We start from the raw sequence: 26122 nt of genomic DNA on the forward strand, positions 1-26122 counted from the left end.
TCGACTTAATGTTTAAATATTTCCAATATCTGTTAGCTTATTTGTGTCTGTGGGCATCTGTGTGTGTTTATATCCTTTCACTGAGATTTTAAATGTGCCTTAACAGAGTTTGCACAGATAACAGCCGTGCAAATCTTATCTTCCTCCCTCCCCAATCTCCACTGTCTCCCTCACTTGCCCTGGAGAAGCAAAGCCAAACACACTCTTTTGGGAGTCAAAGTATCTGACATTTACAATGCAGTGACTATATTGAGGCACAGCAGAATCAAAGATAACCCACTGACCCCTAAACAATTTATTCACAACGGCAGTAATGAAGAGCAGAGTCTTTGTGCTCGGGGCCAAGTGTGATCGTGCGGTGAGACCACGCTCCACAGGTGTGGTTCCCTTCCCAGCCAAGCACCTGTTCTCCGAGCAAGAGGGACTCCAGAGGAGCTGGCAGGGCTACATCTACACCACATTTTGGTGAAGAAAGAAAGGAGGAAGGTGTCCTGAGTGTTCTTCAAATCCTGACTCACCCAACGTACTTCAAATGAGGCAGAATGTCGACACAATGGTCCATTGAAACCACAGAAATGCTGCGGTAATTGGCAACAGCAGCGCAGGACTTCTCTATGGAGCCAGCACAGAGTGAGGACAGAGCAAAAGCATTTCGCTGGCCGCATGAACTCTGAAAGGAGAGCGGAACACAGCACGATCCGGTTCATGTGCATTTAAAGTTTTGACGGAAAATTCAACGCAGCATAAACATACATAGTGCAGCTGGTATCTTTTTGTCATCAATCAATCAATCAATCAATCATTCAATTCATCCATCCATCAAATCATCTATCAAGCTGACTGTCTGCCTGTCTATCTTTCTATCTATCTATCTATCTATCTATCTATCTATCTATCTATCTATCTATCTATCTATCTATCTATCTATCTATCTGACGGTCTGCTTGTCTATCTATATATCTGTCTGTCTGCTCGCCCGTCTGTCTGTCTGTCTGTCTATCCATCTATCTATCTGTCTGCTCGCCCATCTGTCTATCTGTCTGTCTGTCTGTCTATCTGTATGTCTGTTCTACCTATCCATCCATCCATCCATCCATCTAAACCTTGATAAACTATTTTAGTTACTGATATGAATTTCTTTGAATTGCTATTACTACATACAACAACACAATTGTACATCTTGTTTGCTACCTTAATTTAAATTCAGAACTAAATTTGAACTATAAAAACGGCCAGAGGAATATGAACTGCAATGAGGCCAATCATAGAATGAGCGCAAGAAAGACGGAGAGGGAGAGAAAGTGATAAAGATATGAAGTGGACTGGAGACTGGAGTGTTTTGTGTGAGACAAAATGATGCCACAGATACAGTGGCGGCAGTCTGAGATTGAGCCCAGGATAAACTGTTATTTCCCAAGAACAGAAAGTACAACAGGTCTCTGAAAGAATGAGAGACAGACAGAGTTAGGAGGAAGAGCGTGAGATAAAGCGTGATTCTCATGATATCTGCAGGTGCTCACAGCACAGCCATGTGGAGGCAGGCCAGCACACATCCCCACGTGGAGTCTCGCTGTCTTTTTCCAGTTTTTCTCGCTCACTTTTTTCTGCAGGCTGGGACTGAAAGGGAGTGCTCCGCAGACCTGCCACAACAGTCTCTGAGTATTTTACAAGCCCAGAATTCAGCTCTCTCATTATGCGGTTGGCAGGTGTGGATGTGGCAGGGAAGATAACAGCCTTCCTTGTCTCTACTGACTCTCACTCACAGCCAAAATCAACTGCACTCCCAGCTACTGAAATTATGATGATTTAGAAATACCCTTTTACAAACCTGAAATATAAAACAAGACCTTGTGAAACAAGCCAATGTAATTTGAATGCTATGCAAATGATAGTATTTTTATACTCCATAGCACAGAGCTCTAGATTAATGAGTGACGACTGCATGATGTTTGAGTTTTCATGTCACCGGCAGCAGCTGTAAAGGCTGAAATGGCTTTGGTGACAGGTTCAAGTCTCCTAAAAATAAAGCTGAATTCTCTAAATCCTGAATAGAGTCATTATCTATCATGTCAAAAACTGCATCTCAGAAAATGAATGACATCTGCTAAAATGGCCTCATGGTCAAAACATCTGGGTTGTTTGAGCATTTCAAAGTGATTGTTTTCAATTAGAATGTGTCATTTCACAAAAATCTGGAGTCTTTACACAGGCAAGTGAAGGTTGCTCCGAGTTAAAGTGGCTCTTTTCCTGCTCCAAATTATGCGTAAACGCACAGCGTTGCATAAAAAATGTACTAAAATATGCTGCTTTGTTTCTGTGTAAATAAAATGCAGCATCATTTATTTCCATGAATCCATATGTATTATAAGCTCATATTATTAATTTAGTTCTGTTATGTCAACTCTCTGAGTGTTTGGCATGGTAAAGGGTATGACAATGTTGATTTGGTATTGGCGGAATAGATCTGCGCTGCTGCTGTTAGTTTTTGCTGCTGCAGAGTAAGTGCAGGGCTTGCTACTGCCAGTGCCAATACATTCACGACACTGCTGTGAGCAAGTAAGATATGCTGCTGCTGTACAATATAGTGTACATTAATTATCAATAGCAGACCTATACAGATGGAGCTGGGGAAGGTGGAGTATTTTTGAAAGAACTGCAACTGCTACAGCAATACTGACCAAATATTTGAAGGTTGTGCAGTGAGCTCATTGGCTAAGCCACTTCTGTGTCGCCTTACAGTCTAAAAACATACATTTTATAAAACCGATCCAACTCTAAATTTGATATTAATGCGGCAAGTTGATTAGTAGCTTGTCAACTGTAAACATCCAAAATATATTACTTGATGGTCAAATTGTTTATTCGCTTTGTCCCTATAAGGACACCTTAACTGTGGTACAATAACCATAAAGCATGGCCATAAGTGGCTTAACTTCATCATAATACTAGGTCGAAATGGTGGCAGTAAACGACTGTGAATTGATCTAAACATCATCCCACATTTGTCAGAGACTGCGCCAAAGGTCTGGCTTTACAAACATTCAGTTCGTTTGTATACGTTTTCCAGCTCCGGGCTTCTCTATATGTCTAAATATTTAGTTTTCGAACATAAGGTTTCTCACATCACTTCATTTTTTCCAGTTCCACAAAATGACCTCACTCGAGGTCACACTTCCACTCATTCTTGCAGATGTCTACTCACGTTTGTTTTGCTGGTGACAGAGAAGGTGGCTCTGCTGGAGAAACGTGTGGTGGTGGGGCTGGAGGCAGAGCCGCTGGCGGAGCCGGTCAGAGCCGCTACGCTGGGGGCCGCAGACGGTGGAGACTGATGCCCTGCGGTGCTGCTGTTGGTCTGTGGTGGCGCCGATCCTCCTGTGAGAAGTGCGCTTCTGTCACACACCGACCCCGTCAGCATCTCTACCTGTCGGGTCAAGGCCTCTAACTGACCCCTGAGCTGCCGGTTCTCCTGCTGCAACTGCGCCACGGCTCGGCCTAGAGGTCCGCTCACATGAATGGCCTCTTCCAGTCTCCGTTCGATGCCTAGCTTGAAAGCGCTGACGTCCACGTGGATCTCACGCACGGCATCTCGCAATGTGGTTTCATAGCGGGCCAAAGCTGCACAAACCGTCTCCCCTTCCGGAGAGCCCTCGGCCACTGATGCCAACGGGCCTGCGTCCATCTCTTCTGTGAGTCCAGGTATCTTCCTTCACAGTCCAACAACAACTTGAGATCTGTCTCTGATAATTCCCTTTTGAAATTGTTTAAAGTCCCAAATCCATATAGAAATCCAGAGGAAATGACAACAGTGACCTGTGGAATCAAAACTCAGTCAGAAACAAACTTAATTTCCTTATTGAATGAATGAAAACATCTTTAAAGCTCACTCAGCATAACAAAAATACATTAGAATTTTTTTTTTACATTGTGACTGTTTGAGTGTTTACAGACCTTGTGTTTCAGTCTGATTTTCCTGCTGTAAGTGTGTCTGAGTGTGTGAGTGTGTTCTGCCCGCCGTGCTGTTTTAAAGTACAGCTCTCACAGTCACGTTAACCTCCTACTACTCCTGGAGTCCGGGGGAGGGAGGAGAGAGGGAGGGAACAAGAGAAAAGAGGAGGAGAGATAGAGCTCCACTTTATCCTGGCTACCCCTCCTTCTTTCCACTGTATTTGTATTAATCTCCACTTTCACAACACAGTGCTCTGTCTCTGCTCTCTCTCACTCACTCTTCCTCACTCTCCCGACAGATAAAGGCCACCGCTCACATTACTCCAGCTCAAGCATGCCCCACTGTCTCACCAGTGCTATATCAGAGAGGAACAGACACGCCTTTTGTTTTGTTTTTCTGTCTCACTTTCACTGGGTTCAGAATGTGCTGGTTGGGGTCAGTATAAAGACTGCACTCTTAAGGTTTTAAAGAACCTGTTTGCACTGCAAAAAGTTCATATATGTGGTTTAAACTGTCCTAACAAGTTTCCAGCATCAAGCAATTTGTCTGTCCGCACTGAATGTGAAACTGCTGCGTGATGATGTCACAATCACATCCAATCTGAACATATTATTTGATGTAGGTATGAGAAGTGAGATTTTGGGTTACCTAATGCATTGTTGCAGAAACAGAAACCAAGCTATTGCATCATGCAGCGTAATTGAGTTCAGTTGGGACAGACACATTTCTTGCTGCTGGAATGTTGGTTAGGAAACGAAAATGACTTTAGTTGGTGTAACAATGCAATCCAGCTGATTCAATGTTATTAAATGCTATATTTTACTTTTTATATTTAATATTTACTTTTTTAATTATTTAATAAATATACTGAAAGATACAAATTTATATAAAATACACTAATAAATATATTATTTTATATTTTACATTCATTTACACATTCAAAAGGTTGGGGTCGGTAAGATTTTTTGAAAGAAGTTTCTTATGATTACCAAGGCTGCATTTATTTGATCAAAAATAGTTGATTGTTAATTGTCAAATATTATTGCAGTTTAATATAACTGTTCACTTTTTTAAATATATTTTTAAAATGTAATTTATTCTTGTGATGGCAAAGCTGAATTTTCAGCAACATTACTCCAGTCTTCACAGTGTCACATGATCCTTCAGAATCTTTCAAATATGCTGATTTGGTGCTCAAGAAACATTTATTATTGTTATCAATGTTGAAAATAATGTTTTTTGGAAGCCATGATAAAAAAAAAAAATCAGGATTCTTCAATGTATATAAAGTTCAAACAGTATTATATAAAATATTTTGGTAATATTATTTGTCTTTACTGTCACTTTTGATCAATTTAATGCATTGTTGCTGAATACAAAAAAAAAAAAAATCACATTAGGCTGCCTGCCAAAACATTGTGGAATCCTCCCTTCTCATTTAAATACAATGGCTAAACTCAATTCAACATAGTAAACAAGGAGGTCATTCCCTTGAGAATACCCCCCTGTACTTCATACGAGTTCAATGTCTTGTCCTTTCCAAACTGACCTTGCGTCCTGTCATGAATGATCATTCAGTCTATAGACAAAATGGGGGCTGATTGGATTTCAAGAGTTTGCTGTTAAGGGTGAAAAGAGGGACATAATGGATCTGGAGGAAGTGGGCTTGTTGTGTTTGTGTCTGTGTTTGTCTTTTGTGGGTGGAGGGAAGAGCTGCAACAGAACCCAGGCAAAGCAAACAGGCCTGATCAGATAATGAGGTACAGGGGGGCTCTGGATAGGCCTAACGGCCTGTGGCACAACCACTACAATGAGTCCTGGCCAACGGACTGAAATAACTTTACATTCCAGCACACTGTTTACTGTAAACACTGGAAGCCGCGGGAGAGCGGAGGTGATTTATAGCTGTACACACTGGGCATGTGCTCATCAACTTTACATAACAGAGCTGTGAGTGAATGCTACACATGCATGAGTCAAAGCCGAAGATGCCATGCTAAGGAATAGGTTATCTATTCATTTTTCCACAAGACATCTTGATCTAGACAGATCTAAAAAAAAAAATCTGCTTTAGGGAAAGCAGAGATTCTTCAAGAGTTAATCTAACATATGACTCAACGTTTGCTGGAAATTCTCTGCAAGTATTCTCTGAAGCAGCTGTTTTTTTTTTCATCTCCCCCAAATATGATTTCCATCTTGCAATGATGTCAGACTTTCATGTCGGGCACGGGCTGTAAATGTCTCTCAGGATCAGCAACAGGCGCATACAGCAACAGCACAATGGCATGCTTCACCTTGGCAGTTTGTTATTGTATCTTACGCAGCCACCATTTCTCTCTTTTCGCTCTTATCTGATCTAAGATACACAGTGGTGATTTTGAGAAGTCACGTCGAATGAATCAGACACGCTTTTTGGATCAGTGGTGCTGAGAAGGACCAGTGCAAGACCTCACATGCTCATGCAAGACCTCTTATCTGAGGAGGGATCGGTGATAGAGATAGCCTGCACAGGTATTGCAACACTGACATGAGAGAAGGATGTGACTGAGGCAAATCTAGGACACAACTATAACTTCTTCCCCAGGAGTTGTTGAGCCCCAGGGATCTCTGGGTGTTGGGAAATGGCAGCTGCTATACGATCCTGATATGACTCACCAAATTACAGTGTGTGATTTAAACATACTCATGTATACTGTCATTTTGACAAATTCTTACAAGACTAACAAATCAGATAAACAATAGTGTCTACTCATGAAAGACACATGATACTTTCATCACTTTCAACAGTCATGTAATTATGTTGAACTTCATCCACAGTTTACACACAACTATATAAAAGTTTTCCTTTTTACAGCGCAGCTTTTTAATTGTTTTTCTATGTAAATATGACAGCATCATTTCATCTCACTGTTTTTCAGCATCTCGCATGCATGAGTCCAGATGGTGTGGGGGGAAAGCGCTTCCACTAACGTTATAGGCTAAGCACACATTTTTAAGTCACATTTTAAAGCAATTATTAGTCCTATGTGAACTTTTTATTTAATTTATTTTTTTACTACAGTTGGACTACGCAATACGCACCTTTCTCTTCCATTGTAGAAGAAGCTGCAAATGTCCCAATCTGGCGCTGCATCTGAGCCTGAGTCTGCGCAGTAGTGAGTGAGACTGCCCCGCCCACACTCATTATGTCAGTGTGAAATAAACAGTTATGGAAATGTAGAAATTAAAGTTAAAAGCTCCAATCTCCCCTTAAAGATCCAGAAAAATGTCCGTTGGTGCCTCGTGGCTACTTCACTCAGAGAAGCTGTCAATCTCAGCTGTCAATCATGAACGTCACACCCCGTTTGCATGCATCAAATTTGAATTACTAACTAAAACCAATCTTAATAACTATTTACACTTGAACTTGCATCAGCCTGATAAAAAACTACGTAAAAAACATCTTTGGGAAAAACATTTTTGAAATGTAATTTGATTGTTTAGTTTGTCTCACTAATTAGATTACATGGAGATGGCGGGCTTTATGACCTATAGCCTGCATCCAGCCACCTGGGGGCAATTTTTTGTACATATCCGATTGAAATCCGATCCGATTTAGTAAGTGTGAATGGCAGAAAAATCACATGAAATACGATTACAAATCTGTTTCAAGCTACATCCATATGTGGTTTGAAATCCTATTCAAATCGCATTTCTGGAAATCCGTTTCAGTCTGTGACTTTCTCACAACATGTAAATTGTAGGCTAAACGTCAGACATTGTTATAGGAAACATGCTGAACGTCGCTGCCGAAATAATGCTGTGTTGTTGCAAAGTGCCGGACGAGCAGAAAATGACAATATAATGGAGACATATTTTGAAACCGGCGGAGACGACAGTGCGGAAAAAACCTATGCATACCAGCCTCCGGTTCTGCCGCTGCCTTATAAAACGCAGTAGGCCAGAAATGCGATCTGAATAGGATTTCAAACCACATATGGATGTAGCTCGATACCGGATTTGTAGAAATCGCATTTCATGTGATTTTTTGCCGTTCACCACTAGGCCTATAGCTAAATCGGATAAAGTTTCAATCGGATTTGAACTAACAGTCTGAACGTATGCCTACCTTAGGTGAGAGTTTAGAATTATTTGATATTATATGACAAATCCCTCAAGTTTCACAACATAAACCATAAAAAACATGCTGTTGTTTAAAGCATCAGGAGTGTTGAAATGTATGAGATAGGCTATGTGAAGAATTTTACGCTTTCATCTGCAGTGTGTTCTGATTGGCTGAGTATGGAGATTATAGCATTGAGTCATGGCCCATTTTCACATTAGGTGCTGGTTTGCTGTTCTTAGTTTTAGCTGGTCTCAGCTAGCAGACGTGTCTAAAACACCTCTAAAACAGACTGTAAAACACCAGCTAAGGATGTTTAGGCTTGTTTTTTTGCAGCAAAGAAGCATTTTTGCAATGTGTAAAAAAATATTACCAGCAATACTAACTATTTTGATCTTTTTATGAATGGATCAGTGGTGCCATTCTAAAATAACCAGCCTGTCCTTATTCGGGAGATTGAAGCATGGTGGGAAACATGTGGTAAACATAATTATGGCAGTCGAGTTAACCACAAATGATCAATTCTACGTCACAAAACTTTAATACACACCGGTTGAACCACTAAGGCTGTGAAGCACATGGTTCCTTAACCAAGCCATGATGACGACTGGAACGTTTCCTGTTCATATTGAGAAAATGTCAAACCATCAGCCTAAAAGAAGAAGTTTCAGCATCATCCTCAGACGTAAACTCTGTCTGGCTTTCATCTGCAATATAGCTGTTGACAAACCACCGATCCTTCCAAAAAACAAAAGCCCATCTATTTCACCACGTGTCAGCTGTGGTTTTCCTGAGAACAAGTCTGCGTGGCCATTACATCAGAGTTTCCATGGAAACCCTGAAGTCCAAACACGTCCAAAAGAATAACAGCCAAATGATGATGCCATGGTCGCTTCAAAGTCAATTTAATTAAGCACACATGGTGCCAAGTGAGAGAGAGAGAGAGAGAGAGAGAGAGAGAGAGAGAGAGAGAGAGAGAGAGAGAGAGAGAGAGAGAGAGGCAGACGAGAGAACAATAAAACTGATTTAAAGTTATGTTTGTGATATTCTTGGCATTGTCTCAGAGGCATGAGCAAAGACAGTTTGGCAGGCTGAGCTGGGACGAGAGTTGTAGTTGAAATGTGATTATATTGCATATCTGAACCAGAGAACCAGGAGATTGATTTCATGCTCTCACAAACCATTCACATACTTAAACACATCGCTGAGATGGACACTGAGCGGCCTGTCTTGTCCACTCTGGTGCGGCAGTGTGAAGAAATGCTCTTTTGCTGGAGGAGAGAGAGATGGAAAGAGGGTTGAAGGGTGAAAAGAACAGAGGTGTGGAGGAGGGGGACACATTCCCCAAACCCCAGCCGACCTCCTGAGATGACTGGCTCCGGATAATTACAGCCCCTTTTGCTTGGAACGGCCAGGATGGGCTGACTGAGCTGTACTTCACTGCTCTGTGCTGATCTCCATTGCTGCACACACACATAAACAGCCTCTTTTATCAATCGAACCACGCACACACACGTACAGTACAAACATACACAGACACATAAGCATGCCTGAGATTACATCCACACCACATCAGAACTCACCACAACACAATTACCCCCTGATTCAGTTAAACCCTTCGATCAACACTGTACTTATTCTACTGTAGAAACGCGGTCTAGTGGTCTGCTGGGATGTCTTTGCAGTGGAGAAAGTGATCCCAACTCCATTTCATCCATGAAATGAGCCATGTCTTAAGTGGGCTTTGTCTTTAAATGAATAAGTAAACAGAAACTATTGCGACAACAAGTGCAGAGTAATTATAACCGCCACGCAATGACTTAATATCGCGTTTGGATGGATTCATTTCCTTAATGTCTCAAAACCAAAATTTCCTTCCAAATTAAAGGGTCTGTTTGTTATTCTGGTGTAAGTTAGGCTACACATCGCCTAACGTTTAAACAGAACAGTGGGGAATGATAGTGTTCAATGAAAGCTTGCTGGAAAGTGGGTTATCTCATTAGAAAAAAAGCTTAACCCAAAAACTCTTAAACAGGGAAATAACAAATAGGATGTCAATGCAAAATTAATAAGAAACATTAAAGATTCTAGTATTTCTAACAAGTAAATGTGACTCCTTTGTAGAGACAGCCAAATGTCTATTGCTCTTTGGATCATCTCAGGTTTTCCACAAGATATTGAAATGTTTCTTGAGCCTAAATTATCATATTATAATGATTTCCTGAAGGATCATGTGGCATCAAAGACTGGAGAAATGATGCTGAAAATTCAGCTTCGCCGTCACAATTAATTACATTTCAATATAAAACAGATATTTTAAATCGTGATAATATTTCATTTGTTTTGACTGTATTTTTGCTCAAATAAACTCAGCCTTGTTTGAACATAGACTTTCGAAAACAAAAATGTACAGACCCCAAACATTTGAACAGTACAGTAGCGTATATGAGTGTATTAAAAGAGGGTAAATGCTAACACAATAAAGTCAAGCTCTTGTCTGCGAAGCGGAAGCCCCTTCCTGAGAAGCAGGAACTATCAGTCTGTAGCCCATGCCAAGAATAATACTTTAGCAATGATAGATTTTCTAGGAAGCAAGTAAGAGTGATGTAATCGAGGCAACACAAGCCAAAACACATTTTCTGTCATATCCATCTATTGTTTCTGCAATCAGCTCTGTTGTACCGAAACCTAGCTAAAATCTCCCAGGCTCCTTTCCCCAACAGCAGCCTCATATTGCATGACATCATCCTCTCTCTTTAACCGTTAGATGGTGAGGGTCACTTACTCTTTAATGCACGCACGCACAGACGCAAAAATACACAGCAGTGCACTTGGAAAATCATCATTGGTATTAGTGTCACCATGCTGAAAGTGACGAGCTGGGATATGTGCACTCCCCTGCGTGGTTTGGACAGGATAATGATCAGCTTATTTGACCGTGTGTTCCTGATGAGAGTTTCATGAGCTGTGCTGAGAATGTTCAGTTTGGTTTCTCACTTGAGGGAAGAAAAACATTTTTTCTATTAGTGGTTGATGTCAGCATGTAGCGGTTTGAAATAGAAGGGGAAGAAGAGTTTATCAAAAAATACAATGAAAAAACTTAGACGGTGTGTTACAATACTGATATTTACTCAATATGTCATGGCTCACACTTGACTGGTTCCATAATGCATTGTATAACTGCTAATATAAGTATAAGTTCATTTAAAAACTAGTAATATAATATAATATACATGCACAATAATAATATAAACTTCAACAATCAAAGCTAAAGTTAAGAAACTAGAAATTATGTTATTTATTTATTTATTATTCGTTTAGTCGCCAGTTTCCAATACTGCTTATTTCCAAGCAGTGCTGGATAAACAGTCAGCCAAACAAAGGCTTGTGTGAGAGAGAGAGAATGCAAGCCCCTGTAAAATCTTTCATTTGGTGTGAGCTATTCACCATGACGGTTGAGAGGCCCTTTACAGGCTGAAGCACAGAGGCCTCTCCAGGTGGATTAAACTATAGGTGTCTGTGTGTGCTTGAGTATGTGTAACATTCCTAATTGTTTGAGCACAAAGAGACTTTGGAATGAACATTGAGAGTGAGCTTCAACATATTATTAGCATGAAGTCTTTGCACAAATCAGCCTTTGACAGAACACAAACACATCACAGCGGGCCTGTGAGCTCAGAGTGAAAGTGTTACTGATTTGTGCAATAACAGGCTTCGACGTGGCATACGTGCATGTGCTCACCTGTGAGGGATCAGAGCCAAATGTATGTAATCACTCATACACCTGCCACTGCAGTACAGTATCAGCCTCCAGCAAGAGTCAGTGCTTTGTAGCTCATTAGCTGCGATGCACCCTGGTAAAAATGAAATATTATAAGACATAAGTGATATATTCATGCTGACAACTAATTACATTTGTACTTCAAATGGTGTAAACCTAAATATTATATATTAGCTGTCATTTATATTCTGCTAAAAATTGTATTGATCTATAGTACTATTTCCAAAGGGGAGCCTATCATGTAAACTGCATATGAATATTTGAAAATATTTTCAAATGTTATTTATTCCTGTGCTGGCAAATCTAAATTTCCAGCAGCCATTACGTCAGCCTTCGGTGTCACAAGAGATCCTTCATTAATCATTCTAATGTGCTGATTTGGTTCTCAAGAAACCCGTATGCCAGGTTAAAGAAATGTGTTTTTTTAGTCTAGATTTAAACTGACAGAGTGTGTCTGCTTCCTGAAAGGCTAGAAAGACTGTTCCAGAGTTTGGGAGTTTGGGGCCAGAATTTTTTTAGATTGCAATAGACTTGAAGGTTAATAATGTGTTAAAAGCTTGCTCAAGTACTGAGGAGCTAAACCATTCAGTGCTTTGTAAGAAATTAGCAAGATTTTAAAATGTATGCAGAGGCGGACAAAGTACACAGCTTCCTTACTTGAGTGAAAGTACAGATACTTCTGGTCAAAAATTACTCTGTTACAAGTAAAAGTTGTAAATACCGATATTTACTTCAGTTGGGTTCTGACGTCAAGCCGACTTTCATTTCCAACCCAACGTCATTGGGTTCTGACGTTAATCTGACGTCGGGTTCTGACGTCAACTCGTCTGACGTCAACCCCTGCAACCAAAATCATCCCCTAATATAACTGACGTTACTAATTTCTACTCAAGGACCTTGACAGAAATTTAGTGGAGTAAAAAGTATGAATGTAGTGAAGTCAAAGTAAAAAGTTTCCAGAAAAAATAATACTCAAGTAAAGTACAGATGTACAGTACTCAAGTAAATGTACTTTGTTGTTGTCCACCTCTGAATGTAAGCCATGCTTAATAGAGGGAGATAATGCAGTGTTGACAGAACCGAGCTCATATGGTCATACTTCCTCGTTCTAGTAAACTCTTATCTGCTGCATTTTGGACCAGCTGGAGTTTATTAAGCATTCAGGGCAACCACCCAGTAGAGCATTACAATAATCTAGCCTTGAACGCATGAACTAACTTTTCTGCATTTGTCACTGAGAGCATATGTTGTAGTTTAGACATATTTTTAAGATGGATAAATGCAGTTTTACAGATGCTAGAAAAGTGGTTTTTAAATGAAAGTTTGGTATCAAAGAGCACACCCAGGTTAACTGACAAAGAAGACTTGACAGAGTAGCCATCAAGACAGTATTCTAGGTAATTATGTTTGGAGGTTTATTGGTCCAATAATTAAAGACTCTTTTTTTATTATTATTAAGTTGTAGGAAATTAGTCATCCAATTTTTTTAATATCAACTATGCATTTGGTTCATTTTGTGCATTGGTATGTTTTGTCAGTGCGTGAAAAGATTCAGCTTAACAGTGAAAACTAACACAATGCTTCCTAATGATATCTCCCAAGAGAAGCATGTACAGGGTGAAAGGCAACGGTCATAGTATTGAGCCTTGCGGCACTCCATACTGAACTCCAACTAAATCAATATGACATCTCTTCATTTACTGCTACAAACTGATAATGGTTAGATAAATATGTATACATTTTAACCATGCCAATGCAATTCCACTAATGCCAATATATATTTTTTAGTCTATTTAAAAGAATGTTGTGGTTGATGGTATCAAATGCAGCACTAAGATCCGGTAACACTAATAGAGAGATACAATCACGAATGGATGATAAGAGCAAATCCTTTGTAACTCTAATGAGAGCAGTCTCAGTACTATGATACGGTCTAAATCCTGACTGGAAATCCTCGCAGATACCATTTCTTTCTAAAAAGGAACATAGTTGTGAGGATACTGCCTTTAGTATTTTTGACAGAAAAGGGAGATTCGAGATTGGTCTGTAATTAACTACTTCTCGAGGATCAAGTTTTTTTATAAGGGGTTTAATAAACACCAGCTTATAGGTTTTAAGGGGTACAAATCTAATGACAAAGATGAAATAATGCTATTAAGAAGAGGATCTGAGTGACTTCTGGAAGACTTCACTCTTTTAGTCGGTATAGGGTCAAACATGCATGCTGATTTTGATGATTTAACAAATTTAGACAATTCATCCTCTCCTGTTACACAGAATGAAATATATTTACTGATTCATTTAATGCATCCTTGCTGAATAAAAATACTTTTTTTTTACTGAATCCATACTTTTTTGAAATAATTGTGTATATAGACGAAAATAATTAATGAGGTCTATTTCATCCTGGTTGTCTTCACAATATGTAGCGGGCTGCATTAGATTGTGCTTATTATGTGAGTTTACTTGACTTGATTAACTTGACTTGCATGTATGGTGCTATTAATATAGAACATTCATCACCTTTAATATCTAGCTTAGCAGGTGAGGAGAGACCCATAAACAGATAGCAGCAGAAGCAGGATGGGCCTGGAAAAGCTTATCTGCTGGGACACAAATCATTTTTCAGTGACGGGCAAGCAGAATATAAAGTGACAGTTCACCCAAAAATGTAATTCTAAACCTGTATGACTTTCCTTGTGAAACACAAAACTAACATATTTTGAAGAATGTCCATTTTTGTTTTGACCCCACTGACTTTCATTATAATGACAACAACCATGTGTGGTGGTGATCTGGTCTACTGTTTGGAATGACAGGTCGGAGAGGTCAGGGCTTGTGCTGGAGGGATGTGGCGACTGCTGGGCGTCTGTCACTGTTCATGATAAGCCTGGTGGACGGGTCTGGCGGACTGCAGAGGTACAGGAGATTAGACATAATACAGAGAGCCGAACAGAGACAAGAAAGTGTGTCGGTAGAAGTTGGCTTCTTACACCGGTCAGAGATAAATTCAGCTGTTGTTAGGTGTTTCTGATCCGGGATCAGTCGAATGCAGACTTGAACAGAGCAGTGGTGTTGAAAGATGATGTCTTTCCTTTCCCTCTAGAAATAATCCCTGTATGAATGAAAATGAATGATGAGCAGTAGGATGAGTATCGCAGAGCTCTCCCACACACCGCTCCGAGACATTCTGTCCTGGCCAATTATTTCTGAGTCCATTCCCTACGTCTCCACACCATTGACTGCAGGGCGACTGTGCTGGACGTGCTTTACCTCTGACACCATGGTGGACGCAGTGGGAGGCTCAATAACGTGAGTCATTGCTACATTCAAAACACACGATGAGGAATGGGAGATTTAGAGGTAGAGAGTAAAAACTGGACTTGCCTCTGCCCCCCAGACTTATCCTTCTGTGTGTTTCTTTAGCTATGGCACTTTTGGACCTGTGGACCAAATAAACACCTGTGGACCTGTTGGACCTGTGGACCAAATGTGGAAAAGTAAATCAACACACTTTTCAAAGTCCTAGATATACGTATCACAGGACAATTCTACCATTTTTGTTGTCATGAACAAAAGCCATTTCCCTGAAATCACATCTGAAATCACCGTTCATTATGTAGTGTAAATTATAGTAATGGAAACAAATTTTTTGGGAAAATAATGGCAGGCTTCTTTGTTTTGCCTAAGCCAATTTCATTGCTAGCATTTTATGTGCCTTAATACAAATAAAATATTATTTAAATTTGTGTGCATAATTTGACATATTAATTGGAAATGACACACTTTATTTTCTTTACACATCATGTTTCTCTCACTTGAACAGAACATCAGGAAAAGGTGATAATTTGGGGAAAAAATTAAGATAAATAATTTTCTCACAATAAATGTTGAAGTCAAGTCACCTTTATTTATATAATGCTTTTTAAAGCAGCTTTACAGTGATAACATTAGAAAAATGCAACATAGTTTGATTTGGCTGTACAGCAATTCTAGAAGAAAATAGTGTTATTGTCAATCAATGATGGATATTTTCATATATTTATGTCTAGGGCTCAGTACAAAAAAAATAAATCAGTAAAAGTTATTGATCTTTTTGTGTTGATTAATCCAGGTGTATGTTTTTTTTGTTGACCTTGTGATTTTTTATTAAAATATGTGACAGACGTGTAAAATAGTATGGCGAACTTCTCCAAACATTTCGTCCCCATACCCCACCCCTTGCTTAGAATTTGACTTCATCCAATTCGACAAGAGATGGATAGAAGTCCCGCCCTACATAATTTTTTCCCCCAATAAATCCATTTCACTTGGATGTCCATCAAAAAGTGAAAGAAAAAATCTGTTGCTACAATTTTAAGAAAAATCAATGCCCCTGCCTGCATTTATATAATGCATTTGAATAATGGGCATGAAACAATGATTTGAGTTAAAAAATATTTTTTTGTATCAACATTTTATTGTGTGAGAAGAAAGACACTAACGAGATACTAACACAATGTAGGTGACTGTCTGCCAGGAACAATGATCAAATACAGTTTAAAGGGCATTATGCAAAAATATTTGACCATGGAATGTTGCGACTGACCAATCAAAATGAAATATTTCCGAGAGCTGTGCAATAAACTTCTCCATATTAAATGAAAAGAAGGAACACGGAGGCCTGCGACGGGCGCCAGAGCTATTGATGACTGTCTGTACTGCAAACACACTTGATTGAGCTGACAGGGGCACACAAACACTAAATGACTAATGGGAGAAAGATAAAGAATGTTAGGAAAGACAGACAAGGTAAAGAGATAGAGAGAATGACAGGCCCCTAGAAGACCTGATAAAAAGGTGTGGATGACTTCATTGCTCGGTACTAGGTCCACAAGGCGTACGAGCAGACAGGGGTCAGGGGAGGGCAGTGGCCTGCAAGGCTTTTCTATCCCTACCCGTTTTAATGGCTGGGAATCTGCCCTGCTGACCCTTCTCGTGTAGCGCTGCAGGGGAGGGTGTCTGCTCCCCACCTTTGACCCCTCAGCTGGTCTTCTCTTCTCTTTCCTCGGTCAGTTCTGCGCAAATCACACCACATCATAGGAATCAGATTACAAGCAGGAAAAACATCAAATGCAGAGTGACGTGCTTTACCAACAAACCACTCTTTGAATCGGCTACATTCAAGGACGGTCACAGATTTATAGGAGTTCAGCAGGGGAACGGCTTTGGGATCCTAAAATCCTCCCTACTCCAGATTCCTATAAAATAACAGATGACATAAAGATGGCCGCCTTTAAATTACAGTACAGTGCTGCAGTATAGAGGCGAGCTGTGCGGATGTCAGAGTCATCACTCGGTTTGTGGCGTCACATTTTTTCTGAAGCTCACTTTCAGCTGACAGCTTCATCTTTAATCACCTCTGCATCTGGAGAGCCAAATGACTGAAGGAAAAGCCTGGCGATATTTCCTGGCAGGTCTCGGAGAACATAATCATATATGGTCTACAGCTTTGAACGATTGCTAAGCATTTTAGTATGTCTGCCCCATGACATCATGACAGAGTGTGCACTACACAAACATGTGTGATACACAGGCCAATTTTCTAATAAGGCAGCAGGGAGGCTGTGTGTGTGTGTGTGTGTGCGCTGTACACGTAGCGGTACATGGCTGTTTCTCTTATCTTCAACCCTTTAAATTTTTTAAAGGTGTGTTTTTGTTTCAGCTAAGCACTTTCATCAGGTTTTGTTTTCTTAGTTGGCATTCATTTAACATGGATCCACAGGCTTGTTCCACAGACGGCGTGGAGGAACAATTACCCCTTCTGTTCTCTGTCCGTGCTGCGCTTTACAGAAAAAACAACAACAACAGCCTCAGGCGGTGTGAGTTCAGGTATATGTTGCATGCTAACCGACTTAACCGATAAGCACTACATCAAAGCAATGGTTGCTGAGAGACAGTAAACTATTATCATCAAGCTTTGAGACCTTTATATGCCATAGTCATTTTCATTCATGTCATTCTCCTAATTCCATGTGTTGATGTGTTAGATCCCCTTTCAGACAAACTCCCAACCCATTTAAACAGATCTTCAGACTAAGTTTTTCTTGGACTGATATTATTAGAAAGCAGTCTCCCACAGGATCACTGTATAATTAAATGCATATGATAGTAATGTCCTATATAAATTCACCCTCCCTTTGAATTCATTTTGAAGGATGCTTTGGGGGTCATTATAGTTCTTTAAGGTGATTTTTAAATATTTATTGGATTTATTGGATTAAATTGGATTGTGAAATATAACTGTTTTTCTATTTGAATATATTGTAAAAAGTAATTTATTCCTGTGATGCAAAGCTGAATTTTCAGTATTATTACTCCAGTCTTCACTGTCACATGATCCGTCATAAATCATTCCAATATGCTGATTTGCTGCTCAAGAAACAATTATTATCAATGTTGTAAGCATTTTTGTTCCAGGATTATTTGATGAATAAAAAAACTGCATTTACCTGAAATAGAAAGCATTTTTAACATTATACACTACTGAAAAAAATTCATTAAATTGATCAAAAGTGGCAGTAATGACATTTATAATGTTTAATCTTTAAAATTATTTATAAAGATTGATTTTCAAATAAATGCTGTTCTTTTAAACATTCTATTGATCAAAGAATCCTGAATAAAAAACTGTTTTCAACATTGATAATAATAAGAAATGTTGTTTGAGCACCAAATCAGAATATTAGAATGATTTCTGAAGGATCATGTGACACTGAAGACTTTGTCAGCTTTGACATCACAGGAATAAATTAAATTTTATAATATATTCGAATAGAAAACATTCATTTTAATTTGTAATAATATTTCACAATATTACTTTTTTAGAATAAATGCAGCCTTGTAACCTATATTTATCATAAAAAAATGAAAAAAAATAACAATAAAAATAACTTTTGTGTTTCAAGAAATGTCTATATAGTAACTGCTATCCATTGTTTATTATGTTTTTTAGTTAATACATTAGTGGAAAACTCAAATTTTTATATGATCTCATAACTCGATTTGTCTCACAGTTATCAAAATAGTATAAATCATATTCCAGATGCTAAAATGTTTACGCCTGCGAACACGCTAAATTATACAGCCATAAACGTGTTTATATCTTGGTAGTATTTAAACTAAGTATTTTATTGCCAGACCAGCTCACCAGGCCCACTTAACCCCAACATCTGTAATGATGAAGCACTCTGTGATGAACCTTAGGCCAGGCATGGATTTACTTAAACCTCTATTTAGAGCTGGACATCCCAAAACGATTAAATAACCATGACGCTGATGTCTAGCACATCTCTATATCCTGATCTTTACTACACATATCGGTTCTTCATAGGTGTCATTAGGTGCTGTCAGAAGACACAGTGTCTCAACCAACTATCTCACACTCTAAAAATAATACAAGTCGTAATGTCAGCTATAGTCTTGGCAGTGCTGTCTGAAGGGAGAAGCCCGAGCGTAGATGTAAGGAGGGTGGGAAGACAGTAACGGGAGAGACGAGCGAGAGAGGTTCAAATTTAAAAGGCAGAAACCTCAGACAGATTGATGCGTGTTGCGAGCACAGAAGTCTTTCCATGCTATTCTATCTCACCGATTAAATGTGAGGGTCTGACGGAGCATGAAGCCAGTGCCCTCACCAGAGAACCAAAGAATCCAAGGGAAAGTCTCTCTTTTGGATCTTCACGCCACCAGACTTCAAACACAGGCCACACAGGCCAGGACATCACAGGAAAAATAAACACACAGAGACACAGGAAAGGAAGGGGGAGCGGGACATATGGAGAGGAAAATTAGACAGGATAAAAAGACAAACAGTCAAATAATCCCGATGATAAGGTGAAGAATTAGGGGGAAAAGTTAAAAGTGTCTGTTGAAACGTTTACTGGAAAGCTGGAATTTTATGGGAGACAAATGTCTAGCAAGTTTATTTGACACAAATTATGTCTGCTAAGACAAATGCTGAGCAGATACTCTCTAAAGTAGTAGACCATCTGGTACAGTCAGGAGAACAAATTTGCTCTGCATACAAACACTTAACCACAACTTAAACTGCCGGTGACTGGAATAAGAGAAATTAAGCATCATACTCCCTGATGTCTGAGACAGCAGACTATAGAGGTCATAAAATATGGCCTTAAAGAAATAGTTCACAAAAAAAAAAAAAAATTCTCATAATTTACTCACCCTCAATTGATTCCAAGCCTGTATGATGAAATACAGCTGAAATACAATAGAAATATTGCCTTGGCAACTAACTGATATCAAATTAAGTTAAAGTATTAAAAATAACAAAAAATAAAATAAAAAAATGAATTAAAGCTAAAGAAATATATATTAAAAAAGAACAATAATTAAATACAAATGACAAAAACACATAACAAAAATTACTAAACCTGAAACTAAAATGAAAACTGAAAATATAAAAATAAAAGCTTCTTTTTTTTTCTTTTACAATAGATATAGTTATAGCATATAAATAATAATAAAATAACATTGCATGAGGGTGAGTAAATGTTGACAGTTTCATTTTTGGGTGAATTGTCTCTTTAAGAGCAGCTTCATTGAAAATCCTGTCATTGTGCCTGAAAGTCCATTAGAGAAATATTTATCCACCAACTATGAATAACCAATTCAGCCATTATTGATTTCCCCGGAGCACTGACCACCACAAGCAATCACATGGCTCTGTATTTCTGGGCTTTGGAAACAAAACAAGCCGTTCCCTCAATTCTCTCTGGATTACAACTCCCAGAGTGACCAGGCCTGTTTGTTTTTAAATCCCATCTGTGGTGAAACCAGGGCCACATGGTGGCCAATTGCAGCACATGGAGGTTCGGAGAGGGTTAATCAACTCCAATCATTCTTTAGCTCAGCTTGATTGATTAATTAGTGCTAGAAAAATGATCTAACTTCCACAACCCATTAGCCGGAATAAAAACAAGCCACTGCCGAACGCTGTTTAAAATGCCAACAGGTCGAATGGAAACTGACAGGGCTAATAACAGATCACAAGTCAAGGGCAGGCAGCCCATCATTTATGCAGTTGGTGTAATAGAGACTCTTGATTTCTCAAGGCATAAGCCTCATACGGTCCCAGGGCAGCTGTTTCTGTAGAACTGCAAAGCTTGGCTGAGCACTGACCTTCCTCTAGCTACTGACCCACCAGGCACGCTAGTTTCCAATGAGCCCAAAGAGCATCACCACAGGATAAACCTTGAGATAAAAACAAAAGCTTGTTTTTCTCCGTCATCGATTCGCATGCACATGAGTCTAAAGATTCTGAATTCACATACAAGATTCCTTATAATGGCCCCATTGTGCATTTGAAGAGAGCTGCGATGAGAGAGAGAGTGAAAGAGAGATGAGGAGGGTACTGTGAGAAGGGGAATGTACCAAGTGCCATTTAGGAACAGCTGCCATTCCGGAGTGAAGTGTTTATAGTTTAGATAACTGGGAGTCAGGGAGATGCCTCGCAGGAGGGCTTCGTGTGGTCCAGAGATGAGTATTTAGCCAAGAATACTTCAAAATCCCACAGGCCTCAGAGCGCCACTGGTGTTGGCTTTCACCACAAGCAGAAAAAAGCATCGCAAACATCACAGAAAGTTCTCTGAAGATGGATATATTCCAGTTTGACGCAATCAGAACATGCAAAATTCAACACAGATTTTATTTATATCCTAACATTTTTTTCCACATATTCAAATGAAAATGCAAGTACATTATTTGACGCATCAGAGGCATATTTTTAATACCTCTCCCCACTTATAACTCAAAAGATCAAAATCAACAGTGCACTTTGCAATCATGAATTCCTTGCCAAATTGATATTATTTACAGATGTGCAAAAGCGATACAACCAAGAAAGCAATGAGTAAATTCTTCTTCAGATTTGGGAGAGCCACAGTGCCTTATCAGTAAACAAGGACATAAACCATGATATCTGGAATTACATCTCACAACACACTCCTCATTTTCCCATGAAGAGCACCTGATCTTGGCGAACGCAGCAGCAGGAGATGGCGGGGATGAGGGGAGAGAGAGAGACAGACGGAGGGAGGGATGTGTTGTCTGTTTCCATGACGGCGTACTTTAAAACCTCAGGCATGAGCTCTCAAAACCTCTGCACATAAGAGACACAAGGTAAACATACAGCGTGAGACTGGACATATGGCAAATATGCACACACACTTACGTCACACTTCCACATATGCCAGTAATTACACATTCATGTCCACAAAGACGTGTAAAACACACAGCACACACACATACACAAACATAAACAGTACAGAGAACCTATTCATCTCATTCATATTCAGTCATATACAGCTGGAGTCTGTGTCAATTTACACAAAATATGTTATTGTTACTCTTCCATTCTTTAAAGCTATCCCTCACCTTTTTTGCTGCCTTTTGTCCTAAAACAAGAGAAAGTATTAAGAACATTAGACTTGGAACTTCACACTACCCTCGTACTTTCAAGTGTGAATGTGACATACCGGTAATTGAATTACATACTGTATAGACTATAGGACAATTATAATATAAAACAATAGTGCATTTAACATCAAAATTCAACGTCTAATATTAAAATGTTTGTTTTTAATGTAACCTTCTCCCTTTAAATACATAGTTCAAGGGTTTATGCAGTTTTAAATTATTAATTTGACCGAATTTAAAGAGCAGGTTCATGCCCTTGTATTGTTCTAGTAAATAGTAATAAGTAATGCATTACTTTTTAGCGAGAGTAATCAAAAAAGTAATTCGATTACTGTTTTAAAGATGTAATTAATTACCCAAGTAACTTACCCAACACTGCATATAATAAATCAATATTTGCAATAATATCTTATTGATATAAAATAAGATTTTTGTGTTAGCTCCTAATGTGACCATATTGTTCAAATAGGAACACAAGTTGCATAGTGTTTGCAAGTTAAATTTGGCAACAAACTATTAAAATGTGGGAAGCACAATATAATTCAAAGGGATTTATGAACAACAAATTACTTACTTGCAAGATACGGCAGCAAATAACAAAGAATTACTACCATGAAAATTATGAATCCAAAGACTTTGATATACCACATGGTAGAGTCGGGTTCTGTGATAATAAAAAAAAGAGAGAAAGAAAGTCAGCCATAATTGTACATCATGCCTGCCACCTAGTGGTTATTTGTAATATTTAATTGAAAGGATATTTAGGGACTTTCCAATTGTGTGAATAATTCTGTTTTTGTGTTGCATCTGATTCACCTGTAACTATGAGGCTAAAGCTCTTGCGGATGGGAGTGAGCAAGGACTTATGGGAAACTCTGCACGTGTACTTATATCCAGAGTCCTCCATGCTAGGCTGGAGAAGGAAGAAGGCTGAGAGCGAGTATGTGCCATCTTGATGAAGTCGATGACTTGAGTACAGAACATTCTTGAGGAACAAAGGTGTAGGGCTGCCCCCGAACGGTTCACGGTACCACTCAATGTTTACGTCCAAAGGATAGTACCCCTCTGCATCGCATATTAGCTTCTGGTCCGTACCAAGTGTTATAGACAAGGTGGAGCCCACATTCAGAGACACACGGGGTTGTTCTGTGGAGTTTGAAAGGGAAAAAATTAACATTAAAGTGATAGTTCACCTAAAACAAAATTCTATTCCCCCTTATGTCGTTCCAAACCTGTGTAACTTTCTTCTGTGGAACTCAAAAGAAGACATTTTGAAGAAGGTTTTAACTGTTTTTGTTTGTCTTTCAGTGTATGGAGAAAATAATCACTGAAACATTTGTCAAAATATCTTCTTTTGTGTTCCACAAAGGGTTTGGAACGACATGAGAGTGACAGAATTTTTGGGTGGAATACCTTGTGTGGTTTCAATGCTTTAATATTTGAAACACTTGTAATAATTGAAACATGCATTTTCTGTAAAGCTGCTTTGAAACAAAATGTATTGTAAAAAGCTATATACAAATAAATGTCAATTTAATCTCACCACTTAGACTAAGGGGAATATCATGGCTGCCATGGAGAGGAGGAACCATCACAGAGCAGATGTATGTGCCCTCGCTTATTTTTCTAGTGGGTTTCATTTTGAAGGAGGCATTTCCAGCGGCAATGGCCTTGACAGCCACTCCGCTGCCTTCACTCTTCCCTGTGCGGCTGGAATAGCTAAAGAGTTTGCTGCGCTCCCCGTGTCGCTGCATTCTCCACTCCACTGTTGCATTAGGCAGTTTATGATCCACTGCAAACTGACAGTGCAGGTTTGGCTCCTGCAAGAATCCCACCTCCACGGAGGGAGTCCGGGTCAAAACAACCATTGCAGCTGGAAAACACACATGGAAGAGAGGATGAAACATTAAAATGTGCTGAAGGGAAAGGTAAAAGTAGAATCCCTTGATTGCAGTGGCATGCAGTGGTGTTTTGAAATGAGGAGGTCCTCACTGTTTTTTATGATTTAAAAAAAAGAAAAGTAAATTCATGTTCAGTTACACTTAACACATTTTCAGGTTAAATAAACATAACTTACACTATCAAGAAAACAGCAACCAATTATGTATTTTGACATTAATTATGTAAATGAAGCATTTTTTATTTAAGCATTTATAACTTTATTCCAAAAAAATAACTATAAAGAAAGCAGTAACACATTTTTCATGCTTTTTAATCGTCACCTTGCGTGCGGATCATTAGTCATCAAAACTCTGTAAACACTCCAGGTGTCATGATGATCACAGACATTTACTTTCACCAAACTGATTGCTCACTAAAATCCCTCACAGATCATGTTTTCATTTCAAGTTTGAATGTGATATGACATAAAGCATTGATAACAAGTTGAATATTGGCATTGTTTTATTTTTGTACTGTGGATTACTTTCTCGTCTCATTTTTTAGGAGGCACAGCCTCTCTTGCCTCCTTGTTTGATTGTTACCTGATGTTGTCAGGAGATCCCTATCATTAACTGGCATCCATTGTAGATCGTCCACCTGTCCTTGGGCAGAAGCCGTAGGTGTGTGTCTGAGGAAGGTGGTGATGACGAACAAGCCTTGTGTATGGCGTAGTGTACAGGTGAACCAGACGTCATGATCTTGCGCTCCTGTAATTGGCCAGCGCATTACAATCCCTCCAGTGCTGTATCTACGAATCTCACAGTGTAATGTATCCTCATCTCCCTCCAAATAACGCCTCATTTCCACTTTAGAACCTTCATGAGACACAACAAATGAACACAGAATATTATTTAAAGAGCGAAGGAAATAATAAGGTTACAACTTATGACTTTCGCTTACCTGTGACGAGGAAGGTAATAGTAGGATGTAAAGGGCTGTCACCGACATTACCAAACTGAAGCACAGCCTCTCTGTGGATATACTTGGTTTCTGTGTGGCCCTCTTCATTTATATTAAATTTCTCATCCACAAACTGACAAGGAAGCCATTGAAAATCATGAACCGCCTTTGTCCCATTTACACCTGTCAAAACAAACAAATCAGTAAATACAGAGAATAATAACAGGATAAACTTAATTCTCAATTAATTGTAAATGAAATGTGAGGCTAATCAAAACTGAAAATAATAATAGGCCCTAACAAGCTAAAGCACAGTTCCAAATATAGACAACCCTGCTGAATAAAAGTGACTTTAAACTCCTCTAATAGTTATTTCCTTCAAAATATTATGGATATAGTAGCCTACATAATACTTCTGTTTAATTCGATAATTTTATATTTATAATACAACTTTTGACATAATAACATTATACGAGCAAAGGAAAATGATGTCGGTGAGACGGTGACTCTACAGCAATATAACGTTAATCCTTATTCATTTGTAAATATATTTATAAATAGGCCTACCTAAGCATAAAAGAGCTAGGGTAAGACCCCCAAAAGTCCAAAACATAATGTCAAGTCTCGTCCTCAGGACAATCATCCCTGTTTCCTAAATCCGGCGCCATGCAAACATGTATACTTTCTCTTTCGTTTCGCTTCAAACTGATTCGACTGGTTGTGTTTCGTTCAGTCTTAACTGAACAATTCGTTCGTTCACTTCCACGCACATACTTATATTTTAGTTGATATTTTTTAGCGAACTGAATGAACTTTGACAAATTGTGTAAAAATGACACATTTCAGTAAGCATAAAAAAATGTGTGTCGGTCACTCATGAATGATAATAACCTGGCTGCAGAGAGTGTCAATAAATAAGTGAACGAATCTTTTTGGTGAACTAATTCAAAAGATTCGAATCAAATTATTACCTCATTGT

At 38.9% G+C, this 26122-nt stretch overlaps 3 protein-coding genes and 1 long non-coding RNA gene across 6 annotated transcripts in view; 1 reads left to right on the plus strand and 3 right to left on the minus strand.

Annotated features, from left to right (window-relative positions):
* smtnl (smoothelin, like) overlaps positions 1 to 7439 on the minus strand; it is a 26041-nt gene extending 18602 nt beyond the window's left edge. The window contains exons 1-2 of one of the 2 annotated variants that reach the window (XM_079610885.1): positions 7028 to 7439; positions 3203 to 3810 (exon numbers count right to left, since the gene is read on the minus strand). In XM_079610885.1, the coding sequence (XP_079467011.1) occupies positions 3203 to 3679 (477 nt within the window). In that variant the 5' untranslated portion in view covers positions 3680 to 3810; positions 7028 to 7439. Of the gene's footprint in view, positions 1 to 3202; positions 3811 to 3948; positions 4277 to 7027 lie in introns of those variants that run through there. The other variant, XM_079610884.1, reaches the window with a different exon arrangement.
* On the plus strand, positions 4247 to 15476 carry LOC306997573. The gene is made up of 3 exons (XR_013797385.1): positions 4247 to 4381; positions 14936 to 15141; positions 15256 to 15476. It is a non-coding gene; the product is annotated as an uncharacterized lncRNA (long non-coding RNA).
* LOC306997572 (uncharacterized protein) lies at positions 9036 to 14936 on the minus strand. Of its 2 annotated transcripts, none has more exons than XR_013797384.1 (5): positions 14823 to 14936; positions 14353 to 14740; positions 11791 to 11902; positions 10834 to 11044; positions 9036 to 9511 (listed from the first exon to the last, which is right to left on the minus strand). XR_013797384.1 is itself a non-coding variant. In XM_079610888.1 (5 exons), exons 2-5 carry the CDS (start codon positions 14387 to 14389, stop codon positions 9233 to 9235), a joined length of 339 nt encoding a protein of 112 aa, XP_079467014.1. In that variant the 5' UTR covers positions 14390 to 14740; positions 14823 to 14936; the 3' UTR covers positions 9036 to 9232. The 2 variants fall into 2 exon arrangements, 1 of the variants encoding a protein (XP_079467014.1); XM_079610888.1 differs by lacking the exon at positions 10834 to 11044 and having other exon boundaries at positions 9036 to 9319; positions 9409 to 9511.
* Positions 15477 to 21513: 6037 nt separating the features above from the next.
* Positions 21514 to 26095, minus strand: dhrs13b.2 (dehydrogenase/reductase (SDR family) member 13b.2). Its single transcript, XM_079610886.1, has 8 exons — positions 25711 to 26095; positions 25144 to 25326; positions 24786 to 25058; positions 23846 to 24175; positions 23119 to 23448; positions 22877 to 22966; positions 22261 to 22280; positions 21514 to 21985 (listed from the first exon to the last, which is right to left on the minus strand). The coding sequence occupies exons 1-8, from the start codon at positions 25784 to 25786 to the stop codon at positions 21977 to 21979; spliced, it is 1311 nt and encodes a 436-aa protein (XP_079467012.1). The 5' UTR covers positions 25787 to 26095; the 3' UTR covers positions 21514 to 21976.
* Positions 26096 to 26122: the final 27 nt, after the last annotated feature.

This window comes from Phoxinus phoxinus, assembly GCF_949152265.1.
Source record: "Phoxinus phoxinus genome assembly, chromosome: 4".
Lineage (NCBI taxonomy): Eukaryota > Metazoa > Chordata > Actinopteri > Cypriniformes > Leuciscidae > Phoxinus > Phoxinus phoxinus.

What these genes read in the sequence shown, in the direction of transcription:
- LOC306997572 (XM_079610888.1), bottom strand. Translation starts at nt 14,389, where the DNA reads ATGGGTCTCTCCTCACCTGCTAAGCTAGATATTAAAG. An exon ending in TGCTAAGCTAGATATTAAAG is followed by an intron (nt 11,903 to 14,352) that starts GTGATGAATGTT and finishes CATTTTTACCAG; the next exon opens with GGTGCATCGCAGCTAATGAG. An exon ending in TTGGCTCTGATCCCTCACAG is followed by an intron (nt 9,512 to 11,790) that starts GTGAGCACATGC and finishes GTGTGTGTGCAG; the next exon opens with CAATGGAGATCAGCACAGAG.
- dhrs13b.2 (XM_079610886.1), bottom strand. Translation starts at nt 25,786, where the DNA reads ATGATTGTCCTGAGGACGAGACTTGACATTATGTTTTGGACTTTTGGG. An exon ending in TATTACCTTCCTCGTCACAG is followed by an intron (nt 25,059 to 25,143) that starts GTAAGCGAAAGT and finishes TGTCTCATGAAG; the next exon opens with GTTCTAAAGTGGAAATGAGG. An exon ending in TATTCCCCTTAGTCTAAGTG is followed by an intron (nt 23,449 to 23,845) that starts GTGAGATTAAAT and finishes CAAACTCCACAG; the next exon opens with AACAACCCCGTGTGTCTCTG.